A 21,424-nucleotide genomic window follows, 5' to 3' on the forward strand; every position below is an offset into this window, starting at 1 on the left:
TTCTTTTCCTTTTCAAAAGTGGTTAACTCCAGTGATGCTACTTGCACAAAGGACTTCAAACATCAAAATTCTATTGACTTTCCAATTATCTGTTTTAGAGTATTTGATCTCTTTAGTCAAATGAACACTACAAAGGAAATAATATGCTCATGTCATAATATCACAAACTACGTGGAATATAGATCTTTGGAAAAGAGAGAAATGCATTCATCATTCGTCATTATACTATACTAGAGTCAACTGCACCAGTAAAACAGTCCGTTTTGTTCATTCAAGCATACATCTTCCTACAGAAGTTCTGCAACTGTACAAGCGACCTCTCTACTTTGCAACCCTAGTTCTACAAGAGCTCAATGATAATAGATATACAATAGTTCTACAGATAAATCACCGAAGTGGATACATAAATGGGCCCTTTCAGAGTTATATAAGATTTTCAATAGTTCCACAATGCTACATTCATGCTACCAAGTTCACTGAATTGGGATTTTACTTTAGAAAGGAGAGAGGAAGAGCAATTTATCTTTCTCCAGTTAGGAGCATGAACACAGGAGGTGAAAGGGTCAGAAAGGGAGAGAGTTTTGTGTCAGCATTTTAATCCTGCCACTATCATTTTCTTCTCTCAATAACACATGGCTTTTTTGCTTTCATAGCACCTACGACTCCCACCTCTCGCAAGTACAGCTGGCAGAAGCTACCCACGCTAAGTAATAGCTAATCAACGTAATTTTTGTGGTTGTTTTTTTTAGATCTGGCATTTTCTTCCAGAAGTCAGACTGGTGCCAACTATCCCTTTCACTACAAGTCTGGAAAACATGATGGTGAGTCAAAAGCATGAGTCCAGCCAGGGATGAAATGCAACCACCATGGGTAGGTCCTACAAGGGCGAGCAGGGCAGCTCCTAACCAGAGCGGGGGGAAGCAGCTCAGACCCGTTTGGTTCAAATGGGCTAATTTCAACGACTCCAAACTATCTCTCTCCAACCATTCCTCTCCTTACTTACTAATATGTACATTACTTCTTCAAAAGTTTTGCTAATAAAACTGCTATAAATGTACAGGGTTCAGCAGTTCTAGCCGGAGGCCTGCTCCCCACAATTACAACCACAGATATGTCACGGAGGGAAGGAGTCCTCTACAAATCAGAACAAGTAGTTCTTTTTTGCAAGTATTTAAAAGATTTGTACACGTATTTTCTTTCACTTCACAATCAACTGATTTTAGATACCAGGAAGTCAGGAAACCAAGGTAATCTTTCCCTGTTATTCTCCAGTGTATTTTACTTATATAAGAAATAAATCATGTAATCCCCCAGAATAGCCAGAGTGACTTAGGCAGACTTTAAGTAATGTTTATCCTCTGAACAGGTGGGTTGAAGACTACAAAACCTCCCAAAACAAAAAAAACAACCCTCCAAACAAACAAAACGTAGATCTGTTCCAAAATACGTCCTCAAATATTAACAACAAATGTGGGTTCTCAAACCGCAGCTGCTCTGACAAAGCTCTGGGTTACTCTGCCCTGCGCGGGAAGGGATGGGGAGGGTGGCAGCTGAGCGCAACACACAGGTCATTTTAGCATCGGAAAAGAGGTGGTGTACGCGCAAATGACTGGCATTCAGGTGAACGCGGGGAAAATTCAAACTCGTGCTACAAACCCATGCTGCATCCTTCAAGAAGCATTTCTTCCAGATGCTTCGGTAAAACGGTCTGCTTGGAGGCTTTCGGATGGTCCTGCAACCTCCCTGCTCCATACGGCAGACGAGAAAGAGAACTCGTCTTCCGACACGTAGCGAAACACTGGCATGAGCAGGTAATTACCATGGTTATTAGTTTCTACTTCATTGTTACACCATAATGGACCTTACTGAATTCTCAGTCATGTAACTGTATTTCTAACCTAAAATACTCCAGCAAAACTAAAGGCATATAGTTTTGCAAGCAGCAAAATAGTAACAAAGTTGTGTCTAATTGGAGGAGAAATATACATTCGTGAGAGCGCATACAGTCAGTGCAACACAGCTACTCTGAAAGTACCAAACCAAACCGGATTAATCAATGCAGCAGACATGCAGCGTCTGCTAAGTTATGTTAAAACCATGTTTGCTGGTGATTAAATATGTCTACAGAAGATATATTACCATTCTGAATATATTTTCAAGCAGACCAAAAATACCTCATCTATTGGTTACTGGTGTGTTATTTTTAACTAATTAAATATCGGGAGGGATTTTTACCCCTCTCTCTATAAAAATTGCACTTATTTTCTATTAAACAAAACAAAAAGTTAGACTTCAATTCTATATTCCAGTATATATTCACATTGAAACTGGATTGTTTCACTCTAAGCTTGCAGGAGTAGGTGTAGCAGTCCTTGCTCTCCAAGATCCCCAGCACAGAAGGTCCCATCAGTACAAACCTCTCCTTCCTCTGTGCTCTGGTCACTTCTTTACTGTAGTGCATGGGTAATTTATTTTATTTTTTGTAAGAAAACCTGAGCTTCAAAAGTCTTTAAAAGGACCTGGAATCAAATCTGGCCCATTCTGACCCAAAACAGCTCAGTTCTGCAAGGAACTCCATCCTGTCCTCGTTTCACACAGCTCCTCCTGTGACACCATGGCTCTGACCTGAGGCGAGTGAGGTGTCAAACCCTTTCCCTCCAGTCTCTCTTGACTCAGGAGACTTTCCTCCTGATATACTTCTGAGGGCTCCTTCTTCCCTCCCTTTAGCACTGCTGCCTCCTCTAGGGCTTTGAAGGGCTCCCTGTGCCAATAAAAAAGTCTTTCTGCAGTAAGCATGACTTCTTGGACACTGGTGATCAACTTCTTCTTGCAAAGTCTTCTCCAGCTCATAAAATGTCATCATAATCCAATAGTTTAGAGTGCTGGCGGGTCTTCCAGAGGCGGTAAAGGCGGAAGTCAAAGTAAGTCTCAATCATTTGCTTACCTAGGAGAAGAAGGGAGATGAAGCAGAGGGGTTACACCCTGCAGCACGAGGGAGAGACCAGACAGGCTACAGCAGCAGCAAACCCACCTGCAGGTATGGGCACAGGAGAACCCATCTGGATGCCTCATTTGGGGAATACTGCCATACTGCATGTACCCAGGGCAAGGAAAGGTGCCCGTGAGACCCAAGTATCTTTTTAGGTATCCTCAAACAGAGAAAGGCTCCTCAAAATCCCTTGGCAGGGTCTGTCTATGGAGGTGGGAACTGGACACAGTCTGTCTCCAGACTTTGACCTCTCTGCACTGACTGCAAAAAGGAGGGGCTGTGGAAGGTCAGCAACAGCCCCAACGTCCTGCACTAGACAACCTGTGAGCCCTGCGAAGGACTGAAAACCCACAAAAGGAATATTTGGGCAAAGGATGTAACAACAAAAGGTCCTTCCCTTCAGTTGGAGAGTGCTTTTAAATTGGGTTTCTTTCAGGTGCAGGACAGCTCCAGCCTCCACAGGCACAGGGATCTTGGAGAATCACAAATCAAAAAAATTCAGTGTAATGGTTTGTGGGAAGTGTTAAAAATAATTACATTTTAAAATTCAAAACAAAAACTGTTGTGGGAAAATTAACAGTTAAAATTAACAGGGTCTCTCTGCCCTGCAGAGCTGTCTTCTCTTGCAGCAGTTAGCTCAACAGAACACTTTTTTTGACATGTGTGCTGCACTGTTGGCACCTCTGACTGAAAGCAGGGGGGCTGTCTTACAGGGCAGTCACAGACTCAAGGCCTTGCAGGGCTGGTGCTGGAGGCACCAGGAACAAACAACCCTGGACTCTAGCACAGCGCTCAAGGAGGGGATTTTCGCTTTTGAGCGCTGATTAAGATTAGTTTCAGGTGACTGCAAAGGATTAGAGAGGTTACATTATTAGCATGCCCCAGATTGATCAAAAGGGATAAATTCAGACGTGTTCTTCAGCCCAGCCTCCTGGAAGATCAACTGCTTAAACACATACATGCAGAACCCATGGCCTCACCTGCCAGGTTGTGTACAAAACCAGAAATTTCCCTGCAAGGTCCTTCTTGGCACGCATGTACAAACAAGTCTGCTGTGAGATCTGCGCAAGCACTGGATAAAGCTGGGTCCAAATCTCAGCGGCATTTGCACAGAGAACCCTGCGCAGTGCTAATGCGCTCAACCCCTGTACCTTCCCATGACAGTAAGTGGGAGTTAAGAATAACTCATCAGTGCTGAGGCCAGCAGTAAACAGGAGAGGAAATATCCCCAGTGATTACAGCCTGATGCTCTATGTCTTTATCTTCCAAAAGAACAAAGTACCAAGGACCGTGGCAAAGATGAAATAACAAGGGCAGCTTCAGAACAAGCTGACTGCAGGTCCCTCATTAAACTTCACCCACAATTACTTACATTGATCAATGAGGAAGAACTCTTTAGCCCCTTGAATTTCTGAGCTACAGGCAAAAGAAAGTGAAGCAGGCTGAGGTACAGAATGGCTAATAATAAGCTCCATTCAAGTCTCCTGTTGATGAGACAACCCACTTGGTACCAGTGGTTTGAATCCCCTGGAGAAACTTGCTTACAAGACAAGGTTCTGCTCCCATTTGCATCTCTCCCATGGACGCCACATGCTCTAGTAATATGGCGAATCTCCTAAACTCAGCCCAGAAGGCACGGTGCTATTTAGACTACTTTGCCATTGCCAGTAGCCTGGGAAGGGGCTCTGCAGGTTCAGACATAATAAAGGGGATAACTGAAAATGCAAACAAGGAAGAATTGTGAGGGGGAAACCAGGTTCTGCAAATGAACAACACAAGGTGATTACAGGCAAGAGGAAGGCCATGGTATGCGCTTTTCTCCTGGTAGGGCTCAAGGGAACTAAAAATTGCTTTTTCATGAAGATGCTTACTGAAGGAGGCAGGCTGATTAGGAAGACATGCTTGTTTGTACAGAAAAGAAGTTACCTTGAGCTGATAGTTCAAGTGGAGACTCAAAGGCAACCCTATAAGGATTCATTAAGTTTTTCAGATTCTGAAATAGCTGAAAGGAAAACATTTTGAGAGTTAGCAGCTGAAAACAATGAAGAACTCCGGGACACCCAGGATAGCCCATCCTTATTCCCTACCCCTAGAAAACCTCTCACTACATGCCCTTGAAAACATCTAGCTCATCACTAAACTAAAAGTGTTTGGACTGACTATTCTGCCCTAAGGATCTGTCCCTTCCTGCATGTCTGTTGCTCTAGCCATTCCTCCTCTGCCCTCTGGGAAAGGGGCAATCCACTGGGTTGTTCATCCATTTACAGCCACTCATGGGATAGGACAGCAGCAAGCTTCTGCCCAGCAGAAAAGGAGGGGTTAGACTCCTCAGTGTGATTTTTGCCTCCCTGGGCTTGGTGCTACTTAGCAGTCATTCCCAGAGAGGCAACTTGGGAAGCTCTTACCTTCTCCCCATTGGGGTTTCCAAGAACATAGCAGCCCATGATGTGAATGATATTTGGTTCAGGATTGACTTTACTCATCAGCCGGCCCAACCTCTTCCAGAAGCTGCAAGAAACAGGAAGAAACAAAATGGACCATTTAAAAATCTATCCACTCATATGCAAGCATAATTACATGTGCACACACTGGTCAGGAGAGGCCTGAGGCTGGCAGCCTCAAGAGCAAGCTGCCCAGAAAGAGCCCCTGGTTCTTAGACAAGGAAGAACAAGGGCAGAGCCAGCACCCGAGGAGCACGTCCAAGTCACACAGTGGAGAAAGAGGAGCACCAGTTCAAGCCAAGAATGGGCCAGGAAGTTCCAAGGAGAAGAGAAGGGAGCAAAGCCCACCAGAAGGGTTTTCTGACTAACAGTTTTACGAAGCGTTCTCTTTTCATGGCAGTTCCCTCCAATATCCCCTCTCCCATTTTTATCAGCACCACCCTTTCTAAAATACCAATGTTATCAGTACACAGGTTCATTTTCAGGGCATGAAATCAGCAGAGAACAGCTGGAGAGATTCTTCTTCTTCTATGTAGCTAAAGAGACAACACCAAAATAGACAGTTTTGTGTTAACCAGTGCTTGCTGCTGCTCACTGGAGTCAGACCTGGTTTACATTTAGTGACTGTTGACCAGGTGCACTGTGAGATATAACCACCTTCTCTGCACAGTGGGTCACAGCAGATCTTCTGGTAGGCTCTGAAGCCCAGCAGTTCTTCTGCGGAGTTTGTGATCGGATGTTTGTTTGCAACATTAGCTTCTCCCAGGCATGTACATGTTGGATGGAAACATTCACTTCCAAGCATGCAATATTTCAGCTCTATGTTCACAGCTTTCTGAGAATTACTAAGAATTACTGATCTCAGATCATTTAGGCTTGGAGCGTGTTCAGAAGTCATGTGTGTGTGTGTGCGTGCACATGTGCCTATGAATTTTAGTGAGAGTATTTGTGCCAGAGCATTAGTGTTGAACAGATGTTGAGTTTAATACTCAACTCTCATGCCAACATTAAGCTGTGTATGAACAGGTTGGTGCACATGCTCTCCCCCACAATGAAGTGCTCTTAGCCAAGTAAATTTGAGCCAGCACAAGCAAGCAGACAGCAAAACAGGCAAAGTTTAACTCTCTGCAAGGAGAAGCAGAATTGCCTCAGCCACCTCACTTCCCAGGCTGGCATGCTAGTTAAAACCCTCCCTCCCCCCATCAGCGGTTTATGGTAACATGCTGGACTTTGAGCAGGCTTTTCAGAGACACAGAGACAGATTCCAGTTCCCCCTGCCTTTAGAAGGGCAGTCACCAGACAGCTGAAGGGGGAACAGTTTGGATTTCTGCCACTAGTCGCCTGCTTAGAAATGCTACCTCAGCCACTTCAGAGCAACAGAGGCATGAGTGCACATTCTGGTTTCTGCTGCAGGAAGGAAACCTCCAGCAGAATAACAGAGCAAGTATCTGGGTGGTCAGCAAAGCCTTTGTTAGGAGAGAAACCTTTTTTCCTCTTTTGAGAGTCTACAGCTGAAAGCCCAGAGAGACACTAAACAGCAGATAAAAGCATGAAACTACCAGTGCCCCTCTACCCAAGGGTAGCAAAAAACCACAATCATGGAAGTGTTTGGTGGGAGGGACCTCTGGAGGTCTCCAGGCCAACCTCCAGCTCAGGGCAGGATAGTCGCCAACACTACATCATGTTGGTCATGGCTTTCTCTAGCTAAGTCTCAACAGCCTCCAAGGCTGGAGAGCCCCCAGGTTTCTGGTGACCTGTCCCAGGGCTACACCACCCTGGTTGAGCTTCATTCCATTATCTTTGTAACTCCTCTTCAAGGAGTTGTGAGCTGCTATTAGATCTCCCCAGTGGTCTCCTCCTCCCCAGAGGAACCCAGCCCAGCTCCCTTCACCTCTCCCGGTAGGCCATCTGCTACAAACATTAAGTAAATAGAGTAGAAAAATACTACGCAAGTCTGCAGTGTAACAAAGACACTCACAGGATCATATCTTCCTCCTTCTCCACTTTGGCAAAGGTGGCAACTTTGTTCTTTAACAAGTATAAGTGACCAGGACCTCCCTGCAAGAAAAAGAGACAGATGCAAACTACCTTGCACAGGTCCTAAAGAAACAGACTCTGGATGTGTTTCTTGTTCTGCACAGCCATACCCAGAAGTACCACAAGGGAGCAGAATGGACATGCCAGGCTGGCATGGCTTCTACAACCTCTGTAGCACAGACATTCCAGCCCTCATCCAGGAAATATTCACATACAGTTGTGTTGCGGGTTGGATTCTCTGTTTTCTACTATTATATAACTCACTTCACTCTAGTAAGACACAATAATAGACAAAAAAAATTCTTCACTGTGGTGGCTGGAGCATAATAGGGAAGACCAAAGAAAGTCCCTTTCATTTGGGGATGTTAGGGGACTTGCCATGGTGAGCAGACAAGGAGCTGAGCAAAGCAGGGATAAGCAAGCAAGTTGTTGCTGCAGAAGAACCGAGATTTGGTGGTTAAAAGAATAACAAGAAGATCCAGCACAACATCAGGAAAATTAAGAGTTGCAATCTCCAGGTCAGTAAACTGCAAACTATTTTGCAGCATTAGGCATTTGGGAGGAAGTTCAAGTTAGGATAGCTTCCTAACTTCTCATTTCAAGGTTCCCTGCACTGCCGCTGGGGAAGTCCAGAGCTGGCCACCCTCAAGAACAGGATACTTGCAAAGGAAATCCCCAGGCAAGCACCAGACGTGGCAGGGCCTGTCCCATCCACAGCTCAGCCAGCCTTGTACCCTGACCCCTCTCCAGCAGTATGCTGGCCTCCACCATGGCTCCAAGCTGAGCCACAGCACCCACCACTGTCAGTGTCATAATGAAGCTGTATGAAAACTATGAACATCACATCGCAAATACTTATTTCCTTCTCATAAAGCTTCCTTTGGAGATCCACTCTAATGTTAGTTTGCCTAGGTTTCTTTGAAAGCAGCTGAGAAGCAGCCAAGCCCTGAAGTTGGCTACACTAAGTCAAATTTTATTTGCTGCCTTCACAGCAACTTGAGACCGCTGTCTGGGGAAATGAGAAGTGGAAGTTGTATATATGCGGTTACTTTAACAGAACCTGGCTTTGGAAGATCAGTTCCTCCATTTAATTTTCTCTGACAGAGACAAATTTGTAACAAACACCCCAAGGGCTTAACAACTATCACGTACCTGGCAAAATATTAGCATCTTCCAGATCTTGCAGCCTTTCCGATAAATGTTGAGTTTCTTCTCTATTTCCTCTGCAAAAAACATGTTGGGAAAGATGAGCCATGGAGGAAGTTAAAAATGAGTCTTGCAGAATAGGTCTTATTTCTTCTCACTAGTGCTTAGTCCTGAAGGCGGGGGGGGGAAGCTGTGAGAGGTGCTCAGCATCCACATTCCCACTGATGTCAAAGCAAACCCTTTGCTTTCATGCTGTGAGAAGCAGAAAACCACAGCAGAAAAATCACAGAGCAGGTAAGGTGCAGCACCAGACAGTGCTTTCTAGTGATCACAGCACTGGACCAGACTCAGATGTCTTGACCCTCTGTTAATACTTTTAGTGACCTACTAGGGTGCATTGAACAGTTCCCTTTGCTGCCCTGTGCCTCAGCTTCCCCTTCATAAACTGGCAGCATGGACACAGAAAATGCACTACGGAAGTGAAGTTTTATTACTGCAGCATATCCAACAGCAGTTGACTGACTGTCAGACGTCACTGGGTTGATAAAACCCCTTTGTAAACGGCAGCTGAGGCACAGGGCAGTGGCATGACATCAACATACTGCTCTGTTACATTTGCAATGGGCAGAAGTTAAGAAAAAGGAAGCAACACTCACATACCTAGGATGTCATCAAAGGTGGCGTGTTCGTGGTCCTGGAAATGAACAGAGAACATTTATCAAGACTAGCTGTCACTACGCCAGCTTCCATGATATTATCTACAGAGATGTCTCTAACACAGCACACAGTTACGTTCCCAGGGAAACACAGGTTCTAGAGCACAATCAAACCGACTGATGGCCTCCGGGCACACCACAGGAATTACCACCCTAAAACCTGTCTTAGCAGAGAAGCTGAAGACTGAATGGTCCATGAAGACCAAGTCCATCTGAAGGCTTGGAGATGGAGAATCCTACAGACTGATGAGGGGGACACAGGTGCAACACAAATACCATCGGATATAGTCAGCATCAGCAGTGTGTACTTGCCTCTTGGCCCAGGTTCTGTAGCCAACCTATGGCTTTACACACGCCCAAGCTGGCCAACAAACAGCCACACTCCCAACACATCTGCCTCTGGCACAGAAGTTAGACACTCTCTGTGTGAGGATCCATGATGCCGGCTGTAGACCTGGTCAAACCTGGACCAGCAGGGTCACCACAACAACAGTACAACTCTCCAAAGAAGAGAGAGGTAACAAAGCTAGACGGCTGGCAGCACTATCTGCTGCACACTGAGACTGAGTTTTCTGGGCAGTCCAACCCTTCCCTTTCAAATTAAGTGAATATTAAGCAATGAGGAAAAGCGACCCATGATTCCCTGCTGGTGTTTCAGACACCTGCTCAGGCAAGACTCCTAGTGAGGCCTGTGTGAAAATCAAGGTTAAATTCATGACTGGCAGGGATGCACCAGCATACATGGCATGATAGGTAAGTCCAAGCTCCACCGCAGAGCTCTGTGGCCCTGCCTGGTCTAAGGACGAGCATAAGAAGAAGTCCTGAACCTGGCAACACACAGCTCTGCCCATGTGCTCAGGCCTGCCCTGCTTTCCCGTGTTCACCTTCCCACACCAACTGGCTGTGCCTGGCAGTCCACAAGTGCAATCTTCACTCCACCTTGCCCTTCCACCTAGACCTGAGCCCCCACAGAGCTGCCCCAATAAATCCCAGTCTGGGCCCAACACACCTCTGGCCCTTTCCTGACAGCTCTTCCAAATCACATCAGTGTTTCAGAATCACCCTGCCAGGAGCTGGGGATAGGGACAGAATAACTCACTGTATGGAGCCAGCTCCCACACTCCCCAATGTAGCAGAAGTGATATACTTACATAGAGAATGGGGATGATGGAAGGGTCGTCCCTGCGGATAATCGTTGGGACATATTCAGCTTTGGGCACCTTGGAAGAAATGAGCTGGAAGAAACAAGTGCACCAGGGTTAGGAGGAGCAGTAGAGCCTGGACAGAAGCACAAAGGCCAAGACAACAGCACCCTGTTCAGTCGCTCCCAGGTGTTACCTAAACCAGCAGCTAATCCAGTCTATCTGCATCCCTGTGGAAGGTCCTCTGAGCCTTTGGACCACCAGAGAGCACCCCGGGCCTGCCAGCTACCCCACACACATCACAGTCTCCCAGCCCCCAGCAACCGAGCGCACAGCTCTGCCTGAGGGGCACGACCAAGTCTGGGGGAAGCTGAGACAACATTGGTCTGTAAAGGGGAGGCGGGTGTGCACAGAGGATGGAGCAACTGGTGCATCCCAGCATATGGCTGTATCCCAGTAAAGATCGCTTTCTGTTCAGCCTCTCTCCGTGTGAGGGTCTGTGACGCTGGCTGCAGAGACCTGGGCAAACCGGCCCGCTCTGCTTGGGGGTGGTGGGGCTGCAGTGCGCCTGAGCAGGAACCAGCCAGAGCTGGACAAAGCAGTTGCCAAGGGATAATCTGGTATCAGGCACAGCTCTATGCACAGCGGTAGGATGCCAGGCAGATGCAAGATGCCTGGCAACCCTGGCTGAAGCATTTGGATGGCTCCATCAGGGCAAGAGCCCGAGGAGAAGGGCCTGCTACCGGCACAACTGAAGGGCTACGGGAACGTGAGTGACCTGGCTGCGCCATGATTTCAGGCACCTCTGTTCATCGCTGCAAGAGTGGAACAGGCACCGATGCTGGTGGGCCTATATGTGCAGCTCAGGCTCCAGCACGAGGTTGCCTCATGCTTCACAGCGTGCCCTCCTGGTGGGCAGCACATCGCTGGTTTGGTCACAGGGGAGCTTGTGTAAAGTTTCTCCAGAGGCACAGCGTGCCCAGAGGGAGAGACTCTAGGGCAGGCTGTACAGCACAGGCCACAGAGGCACTCTGGTGACCCAAGCAACTCCAGGAAGGACACTGTTCATGGACACCACCAGGGGAGACACCCTGGCAGTGCCAAGGGCTGAACGATCCCAAGGTTTCCCAGCATTCAGGTCTCACCCTGTTACCTTGCCCTGAGAGCACTTCAGGGTTGAGACTGCACAGACAGTCTGGGAACATGTACTCATGGGCAGCACACATACGTAGATGTGGTCACACCAGGACAGTGCAAATACAGCCAAAGGAACCCTGGACAACATTTCATCCCAGGTGCAGGGCTGTCTCTACCCCTGCTAGGGATAAAACAGCCATGGTATTCACAAGCCACTCTTAGCTACTTTATTCTTCCAGAACAAAGAGCAATTCTTTGCTCATCTGCTGAACGAACCAGTGGGTTTCCTACCCTTGCTCACTGACATCACACACAAGCCATGGCTTATCCTCCTCTCACTGACCAACTAAAGTTTCAAGCCAAGCAAGACTTGACAACCAGAGGGAGACAGGGGCCTCATTTCCTGCTCATGTGGATGTGTCCATGGCATGGCTGGTGACAGCACTGCATATTCTCAGCTTGGTCACCCTCTGAATGGCCCCTGCTGGACTCTGCTGTGGCTTCACCAACTGCTGCTCCCAGGCTGCTGGTTTCCATCCAGGCTATGCTGAGGACACTAGGCGCATAAGAGCTAAGGGAGTAGCAACAGCAGAAAGGCTAGTCTGAACCCAGCAGTTCTGTACCTGCCCCAAATGTTGCCAAGCTGCCTGCTCAGGGACCAACCTCCTCTGGGCCTTCAGCTCATGTGAATTTTATGGAACAAGTTGCAGACTCTGATCTTTCCTTCCGCTCCAAGTAACCATGGGATTTTATGCCAAGCATGGTTCTTAAGTCCTCCCCAAATTTACATGGTAGCAATTGCATACAAGATGTCAATTTGGCCTCAAATTTCCATTTTTCTGCTCAGACTCCGGAAAAAAACTCTTTTGTAAAGTATAAAAGCAAACTGTCTCCATGTCCCTCACTCCCCCAAGTCTTAGCCCAACCTGTTCAAACACAGCATTGCCTGAGTGGCAGTGCTGCCCAGAAACCAAGCTGGAAGCTTCAGGTCCCATTTTTGCTGATTACTTGTGCATTTTTCCAAAGAAGGGGTGTGCCAGAACCTGGTCCTGTCTGAAGGGCCCCATAAAGCAGGGGGGGAGCACAGGGGTGAGCCTAGCATCTAGGAATGATAAAAGAGCAGAAAACATCTCAAAGGATGACACACGGCTCCGGAAAAAAACAGAGGAGTAACAACTGGAGGGAGGGATTGATGGGACTTTAGACTCAGGCTTCCATCGTCAGGGGTTGTCAAGATTCATGCTGACCCAATCCAGTGTTGGTGACAGTCTTGGTCTCAGTGGGGGTTGGACTACAGGTCTTTCCATTTTTTTTCTTTCAATACATTATCCCCAGTGATAACAGAGGCTGAAAACCATGTCATGTCTTTGCTGATCTCTGAGTGACACTCGTACATATCTGGAGTTGCCTACAGGTAACCAAAAAACCTGTCTCTTCCCCATAAACATCCTAAAATTAGCAGCTGTGAAAAGATGGACAGGGTCTGAGCAGATAAAGGTACCTGAGTTGGAAACCCTCACCATTATTTTTGGTGGAATAAAGTCTTCTCCGTCACACGCCATGGCTTCAAGCTCCTTTTCTGCTTCCCAGTTCAAGTCAAAGTCACCATCCAAAGTGCCACAGGAATCCTGAAGGTCATGGCCTGCCAGAACACAGCGTGCATTACAAGGGCAGAACAGCTTGCCTTTGCCACTCGATCCGCTTTGTCTGGCAGCTACATTGCAAGATGTACCACAAGCCGTGAGACTTGTGACCTCCTTTCCTACACAGTGACAGACACCACACTTCGAGGCTGGCATCTCTAAACAAACAGTCTTAACAAGCAAGAGTACACAGACAGAGCCTGATATCACATACCACATAACATTTTCATCACTCTCACAATCACCAATTTTAGCTTTCAAATGCTAATTCACAACAATTCCCCTGTCATTTCAGAAATAGAGAAGGGGATGAAATGAAAAAAGCTCTCTACATTTTAACATTGCCAAGCTGATGAGCAAAGGACCCAAGACTTCAAAGCTGGTCTCCTTGCAATAATTACTGCTCTGACTACATCTTCTGAGTGGCTTTAAAGAAGCTCCACCTTGTTAGTCAAGCTGATCCTGGCAGAGAAGTTCCAGAGTATGAGGACAGCCATGGCAAACACAGTAGTAATGCAACAGTATACTTGAATTTGCTCTCCAACTTACCTGTTGGCCTGCAATGCTTCCTGGGAAAAAAAAAAACATCTGGAAGGAATATAATTGACTGTTAAAAATTAAAAATAGAAAGGATGCTTCCTTGAAGCCAGGGACTGAGGAAGAAAACTGAGATGTCTCTATTTGTGCCTTGTGGGATGTCCGAATGTCACTGGGCAGTGCCTGGAGCACAGATCATGCCTGTCTGAACCATGTCTTTTCCATTCGCCTCTGAGTTAGCTGAGGGAGCGGGGAGGAATCAGACTGCAAAGGAACAATCGGGTCATGTTTTGAACCTGGCCTTTCATACAGCTCCCCCTACAACCTGGTGCAGTGTCCTCTATAGCTAGGAGGGCTGAACCCTATGCTTACCTGAAAGGTCAATACATTTCATTAGTGAAATTCATTTACGATATAACCCATTTCAACATGGGCAAACTCATATCCACAAAGCAGATCCCTTAGAGGACTTTAGGGCACAAGCCTAGAGGACTTCAATAAGATCTGGGTAGACAGGTAAAACAGCCATTCGCTTTACAAAAAGACAGTGGGAAGATGCTGGCATTTCCTCCTGCAAATTAACACAACAGCATCTCAGTCCCTGCACACAGAAAACTGTAGCATCACCGGGGATTCCCAGAGGAATTCCTAGCAGTCCAGACAGAGATCAGATTGCCCCAAGCTATCATCTGTGCAGCAAGCACAGGCAGGAAATCAAAGCTACACCTCATGGAGCACCGCAGCTGTGCTCAGTTACTATAGCCTACGAAAGAGCTCAGAAAAGGCTACTGCACGGGAAGCTGGGCAGGTTAGCCCCACTACAGTGAACGTAGCCTGGACTGGTGTGTGTCAGTATTTCCAGATAAGGTGTTTGATCGCAAACAAATAAGGTAGGATGGGAATAGATGGCCATAAGACAGCTGTACCACTGGGTGTCCTTTGGCAACTGCACAATAACATGAAGTTAGAGCACAAGCGCATCTATACGTAAATACAGGTACACACAGTTGAACATGTGCATATACCTGGAGTGCTGTTTCCTCAGATCTTGTAAAACTAAAGGATCACAGGTGGGGAAAAAGGACACAGAAGCTACTCCAGTGGGACTCCAGTCAACACCTCAGCTGGAGGGTTTGGCCACAGGAGGAAGCTCAAAGGACTCAGAACTCACTTTCTCGAGAGTCATGGAAGGAATCAGCTTTGATGGGAGTCGGGTCACTCCAGGACCTGCTGAAGCTCCTCTCACGCCGTTCGGCAAATGCTAGGATAAAACCAAAGCATGACATTAACAGACTCCAAAGCCACCTCTGTTGCTGCCAGCAAAACAAAACATCCAGTAGATTTCCATCAAAGCTAAACATCACGAACTCCCCTGCGCTTGTTCTTCCACTTGCCAAATATGAGTCCTTTCCAAACAGCAAAACAAGGGTCTGTCTTCCAGACAGCAGCACACAAAGTGCCCACTTTCTGAGCAGGGCCATTGTGGAGTAGGTAACGCAGAAAAAGGAAGAACGCTTGATGGTCTGTCCTTAAGTGCACACTGCTCACATCTCAATTTAATCAGGGCTATTCCAGGGTCTCAGTGTAAATGCTCTGACTCAAAGGCCTCACAGGAAGATGTACTCAATACCTAATGACACATATGTGACCAGAAAAAGGCAGTAGTTGTCCAGTCAGTTCTCCCTTCACATCTGTTTCTGGGCACTCTTTTCACATTTTAGTGACACTCCAATCAGAGCTGGACTGAACAGAAAGGTCTCTGGAAAGCTCACGGTTCCTAAATTTTGTTGCAAAAGAAGAATTCCTTCAGTTTTTGCTTGCCAGGAATATTGTGAGCAATTTTTCTCCCCCTTTTCTTCCCCCCAGAAATGTTGTATTTTCTGTAGTGGCTTTTCCCAAGCAGAATCCAGGGAGCTCTGGCCCAGCTGGCTGCACCATTAACAAATTTCTGGGAACTGCCAACCATGATGTCTAACTTGGCAAGTATGCATGAGAGTCATTAGATTAACAGCAACTTATAGCCACTAATACCTATTTCTGGTAGCAGACAGACCAAGCTTGCCATAGTATATCTAGTAATGGCATGTCATGTCAGCAGCACAAGAAATCACTGCAGATCTGTGTTATGAAAGGCAACCTGTCCTCTGCTGCAGTGTGTCCAAGTGTGGGTGTACTCTCCAGGGGGACAAATCACACAGGAGGCTCTTCGGGTGTTCTCCATCCTCAGCTTTCATTTAAAATCAGGCATTTAGCTAATATGCATACGAAGAATGCTTTGAAAACATGACCCGAGAGTTACCAAGGCAGAGAGACTTGCCTGAACTTCCAGACAGCTCTGGGGGAGGTGGGCCCTGTTCACTTCAGGCAGTGCTAACTCAGATGCCAATAAAGACACTTTAAAGGACAATACTGTTTACTATCAGCTTCCCAAAGCATATAAGAAAGGAGAGGAAAGAATGCAAATCCAACTCGGTAACACTTTGCTCTGGGCAGTTCTTGCACGATGGCTGGCCAGGGAGGGAAGAACAAGCTGTTTCCTCTTCTGGAAGAATTCTCATTACTCAGGAGCTGGTTACACTGTTCTCAGCCCCGGGCAGGTCGCAGCAATAAGGGAGCTGCCCCAGCCAACCTCTGGAGCCTTCCTCAGGGAAAGAGGACTGCCATTTTCCAGGGTCAAGAGCTGACTTTTTCTCCAGTGAGGCATAATGCTCCCTTATTTCCCCCCCTTGCTCCGATCTCTTCTCTCTGCATGTTCCTCTTCTTTCTCCCCTCCACCTTCCTCTCAGCTCCCTAGGCAACCTTCCCCCCAGGTCCTGCTGTGGAGAAGAGATGGTGTTGGGACAGGGGAAGAGAAGAGAAAGCCCTCAATTCATGTAGCACATGAAGCACTGGCTGTCCTCGGGGAGCCACGGCAGGACCTCGGCTTCCATAAAAGGTCTAGCAGCCCTTGCTTGCTCCGCTGACCTCTCAGCTCTGGTTCTTCCCACAAGCTTCTACGTCGGTGATCACCAAAGCCGCGTGCACACAGGACAAGGACGCTCATGGGCAGCCCTCCTTTCGCATCTCAGACTGAGGCCAAAGAGATCTCCTACAACTATGGCAGAGGTTCCTTGGAAATAGCTTAAAGGCTGCTTGCAGAAATTTGTGTGTCTTGGAGACTTGCAACAACCTGGCCTTCTTTTCATCAGGTAAAATGGCATCAACAGGGTAAATCTTTTCTTGGGCCCACTGCTGGGTCCTTTCTACCCGTGTCTGCACACAACATGGGGCTCCCTGTGTCCCACTGACACAAACCCCAACTTCTCAAAGCCACATTTTGCAGTTTCTCACTTACTTTGTGCTTTAACCCTTCGGCTCCCCACCATGCGGAGATGCTTCCGAAAATTCCTGAAAGAAAAGCCAAACAAAAACTCTGAGAAAGGTGATGGGAAGCAACACCTGGACCCAGTGCTTGGGGAAAAAAAAAATGGAAGGCAGCCTATTTCCTTCCAGGCATCCAAACACTGGAGACAAGTTTCCCAGCCTGCATCTATTCAGTGCTGCGGAGGGTTATGTTTGTCAAGAGTGTGCCTGTTTTTTCTGAATTCTCTGGGCTGGTGGTAGGGGGCAAGTGAGGTCCTACATGGCAGTCCCCTTCTCATGGCCTGCTTTGGGCTTTGCTCCCACTTTCCTATGACTAAGGCACCTGTGCTGAAGGGACTGATGCTGCTTATGTTGGCAACGTTCCCTCTTCTCTTGGTAAGCACAGTAACCGCTCCCCTCTCTCCTTTTTTCCACAGATGGGAAGTGGGGTGCCCCAGGCTCTGCCCTGCTAGGCATCATGCATATACCATGCTATGGCGCTGCTCATTCGCAAAGACGTTCACAGCAACTGCTAAAATCTCAGCAGTGCTGTCAGCAACCATGCAGCCCGTGCCGCTTGCCAGGCTGAAGAATTAGGAAATACTGAAGCAGCTTTTTCCATCTTGGATGGCACGGTTCAGCAAGGTCGCACGTCCTCATGGGCCTGGCCTCCGGTAACCCTGCCCATCTCAACACGTGCTTTCCTGCCTGAGACTCACGGGTGGAGTTCAATGGGGCTGCAGAGTATACAGCTGCAGGGGAAAGTCCACCAGAGGGGCAGCCTCAGGTACTCAGGTCTATAAACACACCGTCCTGGCCATTCCTGAGAGAGCAAGGCAAAGCGACTCTTCGTCCAACCCCTCGGACATAAGGGACCACAGTTTCCCATGGTTTCTCATTACTTACCCAGACAGTAACCAAACAGGACAGGAACAAAACAGGACAGCAGAAGGGACAGTGGGAATGAGTAGCAGGGGGACTAGCAAAAAATGGCTCACTCCTCCTTGAACTCTACTTAGTTAGGGTGACTCTGTTCTAAACTGCAGTTTTTGTGGCCCCCAGGGGACATTGGTGAGCCCCCAGCAGCCTGCATGGAGTGAGGGACTTCCAAGACTCCCTCCTGCCCCACCAACATACGCCACAGACAACAAGCAACAGAGACTACAGCCAGGGGAAGAGGAGAAGTCATCTGGCTCACACACGAGTTGGTGGGATGAATAAGGACATGTTATAACTGTGTAGACACTCAAGCAAACTAACTTGAATAGAAGATACTTCCAACACAGACATTGAGTTGTTCAGAGCAAGTCAGGTATCACTACTCTGATGTAAAGAGAACAACCCAAACGCGTCCTTTGTGAGAGGAGCACTACTTCACCTACAGCACCTTCTGCCCTGTCCCCCTCTCTGGCCTTGGATCGCATGCAGTCATCAGAATCCACATTCAGCAGTTCAAGAAGGAAAACCTGTGGCGTGTAGTGAGGCTGCAAGCAATATTATTCCATGACAAATTTCCATCTGCACTTGGGCTATTAACGATCCTTTGCAAAGCTTTATTTGAGCTTTACTTGGATACAGGAAGATTCATTTCTGTGGATCAGACAACTGGCTCTTTAAAGAGGTAACCAAAACAAGATGCTTCATAAACATATGCTGGACTGGCTCTGCACACAAAGCCCTCTGGGGTGTGTGATGACCGATATCCTGGGCTGTCTCACTGCATTAAATCTAAATAAATACAATATTCTAGGGGAAGGAGGCACATTCTTTAAACTTACATTGTAACTCGTCGGAATGAAAAGCTTTGTGACCCATTGCGAGACTGAGCTCACACCAGACACCAAGCTCCAATATCAACTGCCCAGGCCACTGCTATATCCTTCGGGCTTTTGCCATTTTGGACCAAAACCTGTTTCTCTGTTAAATGCTCAGTTCTTCTCTTCGCAGAGGAGCTTCTTCAGACCTCAGGGGGGAACAGGGAGGGGTTTTTGCCATAAGAGAGTGCTCCTCCCAGCTGCCTAGATAGCTTGCTCCATCCCCTGAGGAAGGGCTGGGGGCAGCTTGCTAGATAATCTTCTAAACTCTGCTGAGAGCAGCTGCCGAGGGAATCCAGCTGCTCTGCAAGGTTGCCATCACACTGAACCCCTGGAGAGCAAGACAGAGGTCCATTTCTCTCCTCAGCTCATCTAGAAAAAAGCACGTTGGAAAAGAGGTGTGAGCCTGGGACTGCCTCTTCATGTGGGCATCCTGTGGCCATTTAGATCCTTCTGAGGACTTTTTGCAGCTGCATCATCCTCAGGCCTGCTCTGTGCTTGCATGTTAGCATGAAAGGAGTGGCTCCACACTGCCCATTCAGCAACCCCTGGAGGAGCAGAAACCTGCTCTGTGGGCACTGGGGCTACATAAACCTGCTCAGGCTCCCTGCCTGGCTCCTACAACTGCACCCAGCAAACCCAGTGTTATCTGATCACTAGCGAGATCTCTTCGCCCATCAAAAATCCAACAAGCACCACTCAAGTCACAAATAGTAATAAAGGCTCCTTATTACTCCCTTTCCTGAGCAATCCTCCTCCTCCTGACAGGCTCCAGCTTACCACTCAGTTGGCACAGACACTATGCCGCCTCCACGAAATCCATCCCACCCAGGGGATCTCCGAGACGCGGCAGCCCAACTCAGCGCTCCCCTCTATCCAGCCCTCTGCTAGCAGCTCTGCCTGCATTGATTCATTATCCAAACAGAGGTCAGGGACACCGAAAGAATTACTGAAGTCCATCAGTACTCAGCAAAATTCCCAGCAACACCTCTCACCTTCTACACACCCTCATCCTCCTCAGCTTCTGCCTGCACAAGTCCCAGGCTTCAGCAAATCACTGGGCATCACTCAAGGCAACATCCATCGCACCAGCACATGTGCTGTGCTGTGCAAAATGCCCTCCCTGTGCACCAGACACACAGGACCAAGAGCCGAAGGGGCTACATGATAACAAGTGAACTTCCAAAACATCTGAGAACACAAAAGGACTGCAGGATGGGCATTGAGATGGAGGTGAGGCTGGGATCCCCCCCACTCCCTGGAGAAAAGAGCTAAATGCAACTGCAGGGCAATCCTCATGGCTGACCAGGGTCTGCTTGGATAGCACAGCCAAAAACCCACTCTGACTTTGTCATCATTCCAATCCCACCTCCTCTCTACCGCAAGATAAATGCAGATGGGCTCCTACTCTGCAATCGTGCCCAGCCCTTCAGTGTCCGCAGGAGGTGAAGGGACACGCCGTCCACTCAGCAAGGATGACATGACCCTCTCCTCTCCTAACTAGTCAGCATCACTGACGTACATGACTCCTACTCCTGCATTTGAAAGCCACGGGAACAAGTCATTTTCTAACAAAGGCTCGTCTCTGAGAAATCTCTTTCTTTTTAAAGATACACTGTCTATTTATTTAAAGAGTCTTTAGTTTTTGTTCTTATTTCTCTTCTTTATTGATGAAAAAAAATTTTAAGATGCTAAAAAAAAAAATCTTCCTGGCAATTTCCCAGGTCCGAAAACCTGATGTTTTTCTCCCACTTTGTTTTGAAGAGTGCTGAAGTCATCACGGCAGTTTATAACCAAGGACACAAATCACGAATGCTGTGTTGTCCTGCTTAGTTGGCTGCCAAAAATATATAAGCCTTGGCACAGTTAAGAAACCAGAACAGTTCTGATTACCACACTGGCTCTGTGTTGTGCCTTGTGAAGCCAGCAGAGGGAAACCAGGAGCCTTCTGTAATACCAGGACAAGGAATCATTCCCCATCCTCTTCCCTGTCCTCTCCATTCTTCAATAAAAAAATTTTTTTAAATTGACTTTTGGTCATTAGAGATGTTAACTTTGCTTAGGCCTCAGCTTTTAGAGGTGCATTTGTAGATGCAACCTAGCTAACAGGTCTTATGTGCTATTATATTCAGCCCAACAAAATTCCAAATACTGGGGGGGTGTGGGGGAGGAATTGAATCTTTAAGTTAGACATATATGTTTTTCTACCTGAGAGAGAGAGATCCTGTATATTACATTTGGAAGCATAAAAGACACTCGACAGTGTTCCTTTAAGAAGACAGAGCTGAGCTACTTTGCGTACTGCAGCATCATTCACCTCCACGTTTCCACCATCGCCACTGCTAGCATCCCTACTGAACAGCAACACAGACAGGGACAACCACGGTCAACGTCATCAAGCGTCACTAATGACCCCCGGCGGGCCCATGCAACACCAGGCAGGGTTACGGCTGGGGGAGAAAACGGGCCCTACCTCTGTA

The 21,424-nt window shown here is 47.5% G+C and overlaps 1 protein-coding gene across 1 annotated transcript in view; it reads right to left on the bottom strand.

Annotated features, from left to right (window-relative positions):
- Window positions 1-1,804: 1,804 nt before the first annotated feature.
- NSMF (NMDA receptor synaptonuclear signaling and neuronal migration factor) overlaps window positions 1,805-21,424 on the bottom strand; it is a 48,603-nt gene continuing 28,983 nt past the window's right edge. Inside the window, exons 5-14 of the mRNA XM_067309159.1 lie at window positions 17,123-17,175; window positions 14,960-15,049; window positions 13,129-13,250; window positions 10,481-10,564; window positions 9,274-9,307; window positions 8,620-8,690; window positions 7,409-7,488; window positions 5,395-5,497; window positions 4,916-4,991; window positions 1,805-2,944 (exon numbers count right to left, since the gene is read on the bottom strand). Coding sequence (XP_067165260.1) covers window positions 2,847-2,944; window positions 4,916-4,991; window positions 5,395-5,497; window positions 7,409-7,488; window positions 8,620-8,690; window positions 9,274-9,307; window positions 10,481-10,564; window positions 13,129-13,250; window positions 14,960-15,049; window positions 17,123-17,175 — 811 coding nt within the window. The 3' untranslated portion in view covers window positions 1,805-2,846. The remainder of the gene's footprint in view (window positions 2,945-4,915; window positions 4,992-5,394; window positions 5,498-7,408; window positions 7,489-8,619; window positions 8,691-9,273; window positions 9,308-10,480; window positions 10,565-13,128; window positions 13,251-14,959; window positions 15,050-17,122; window positions 17,176-21,424) is intronic.

This window comes from Apteryx mantelli, chromosome 21 (assembly GCF_036417845.1).
Source record: "Apteryx mantelli isolate bAptMan1 chromosome 21, bAptMan1.hap1, whole genome shotgun sequence".
In the NCBI taxonomy this organism is placed as follows: domain Eukaryota; kingdom Metazoa; phylum Chordata; class Aves; order Apterygiformes; family Apterygidae; genus Apteryx; species Apteryx mantelli.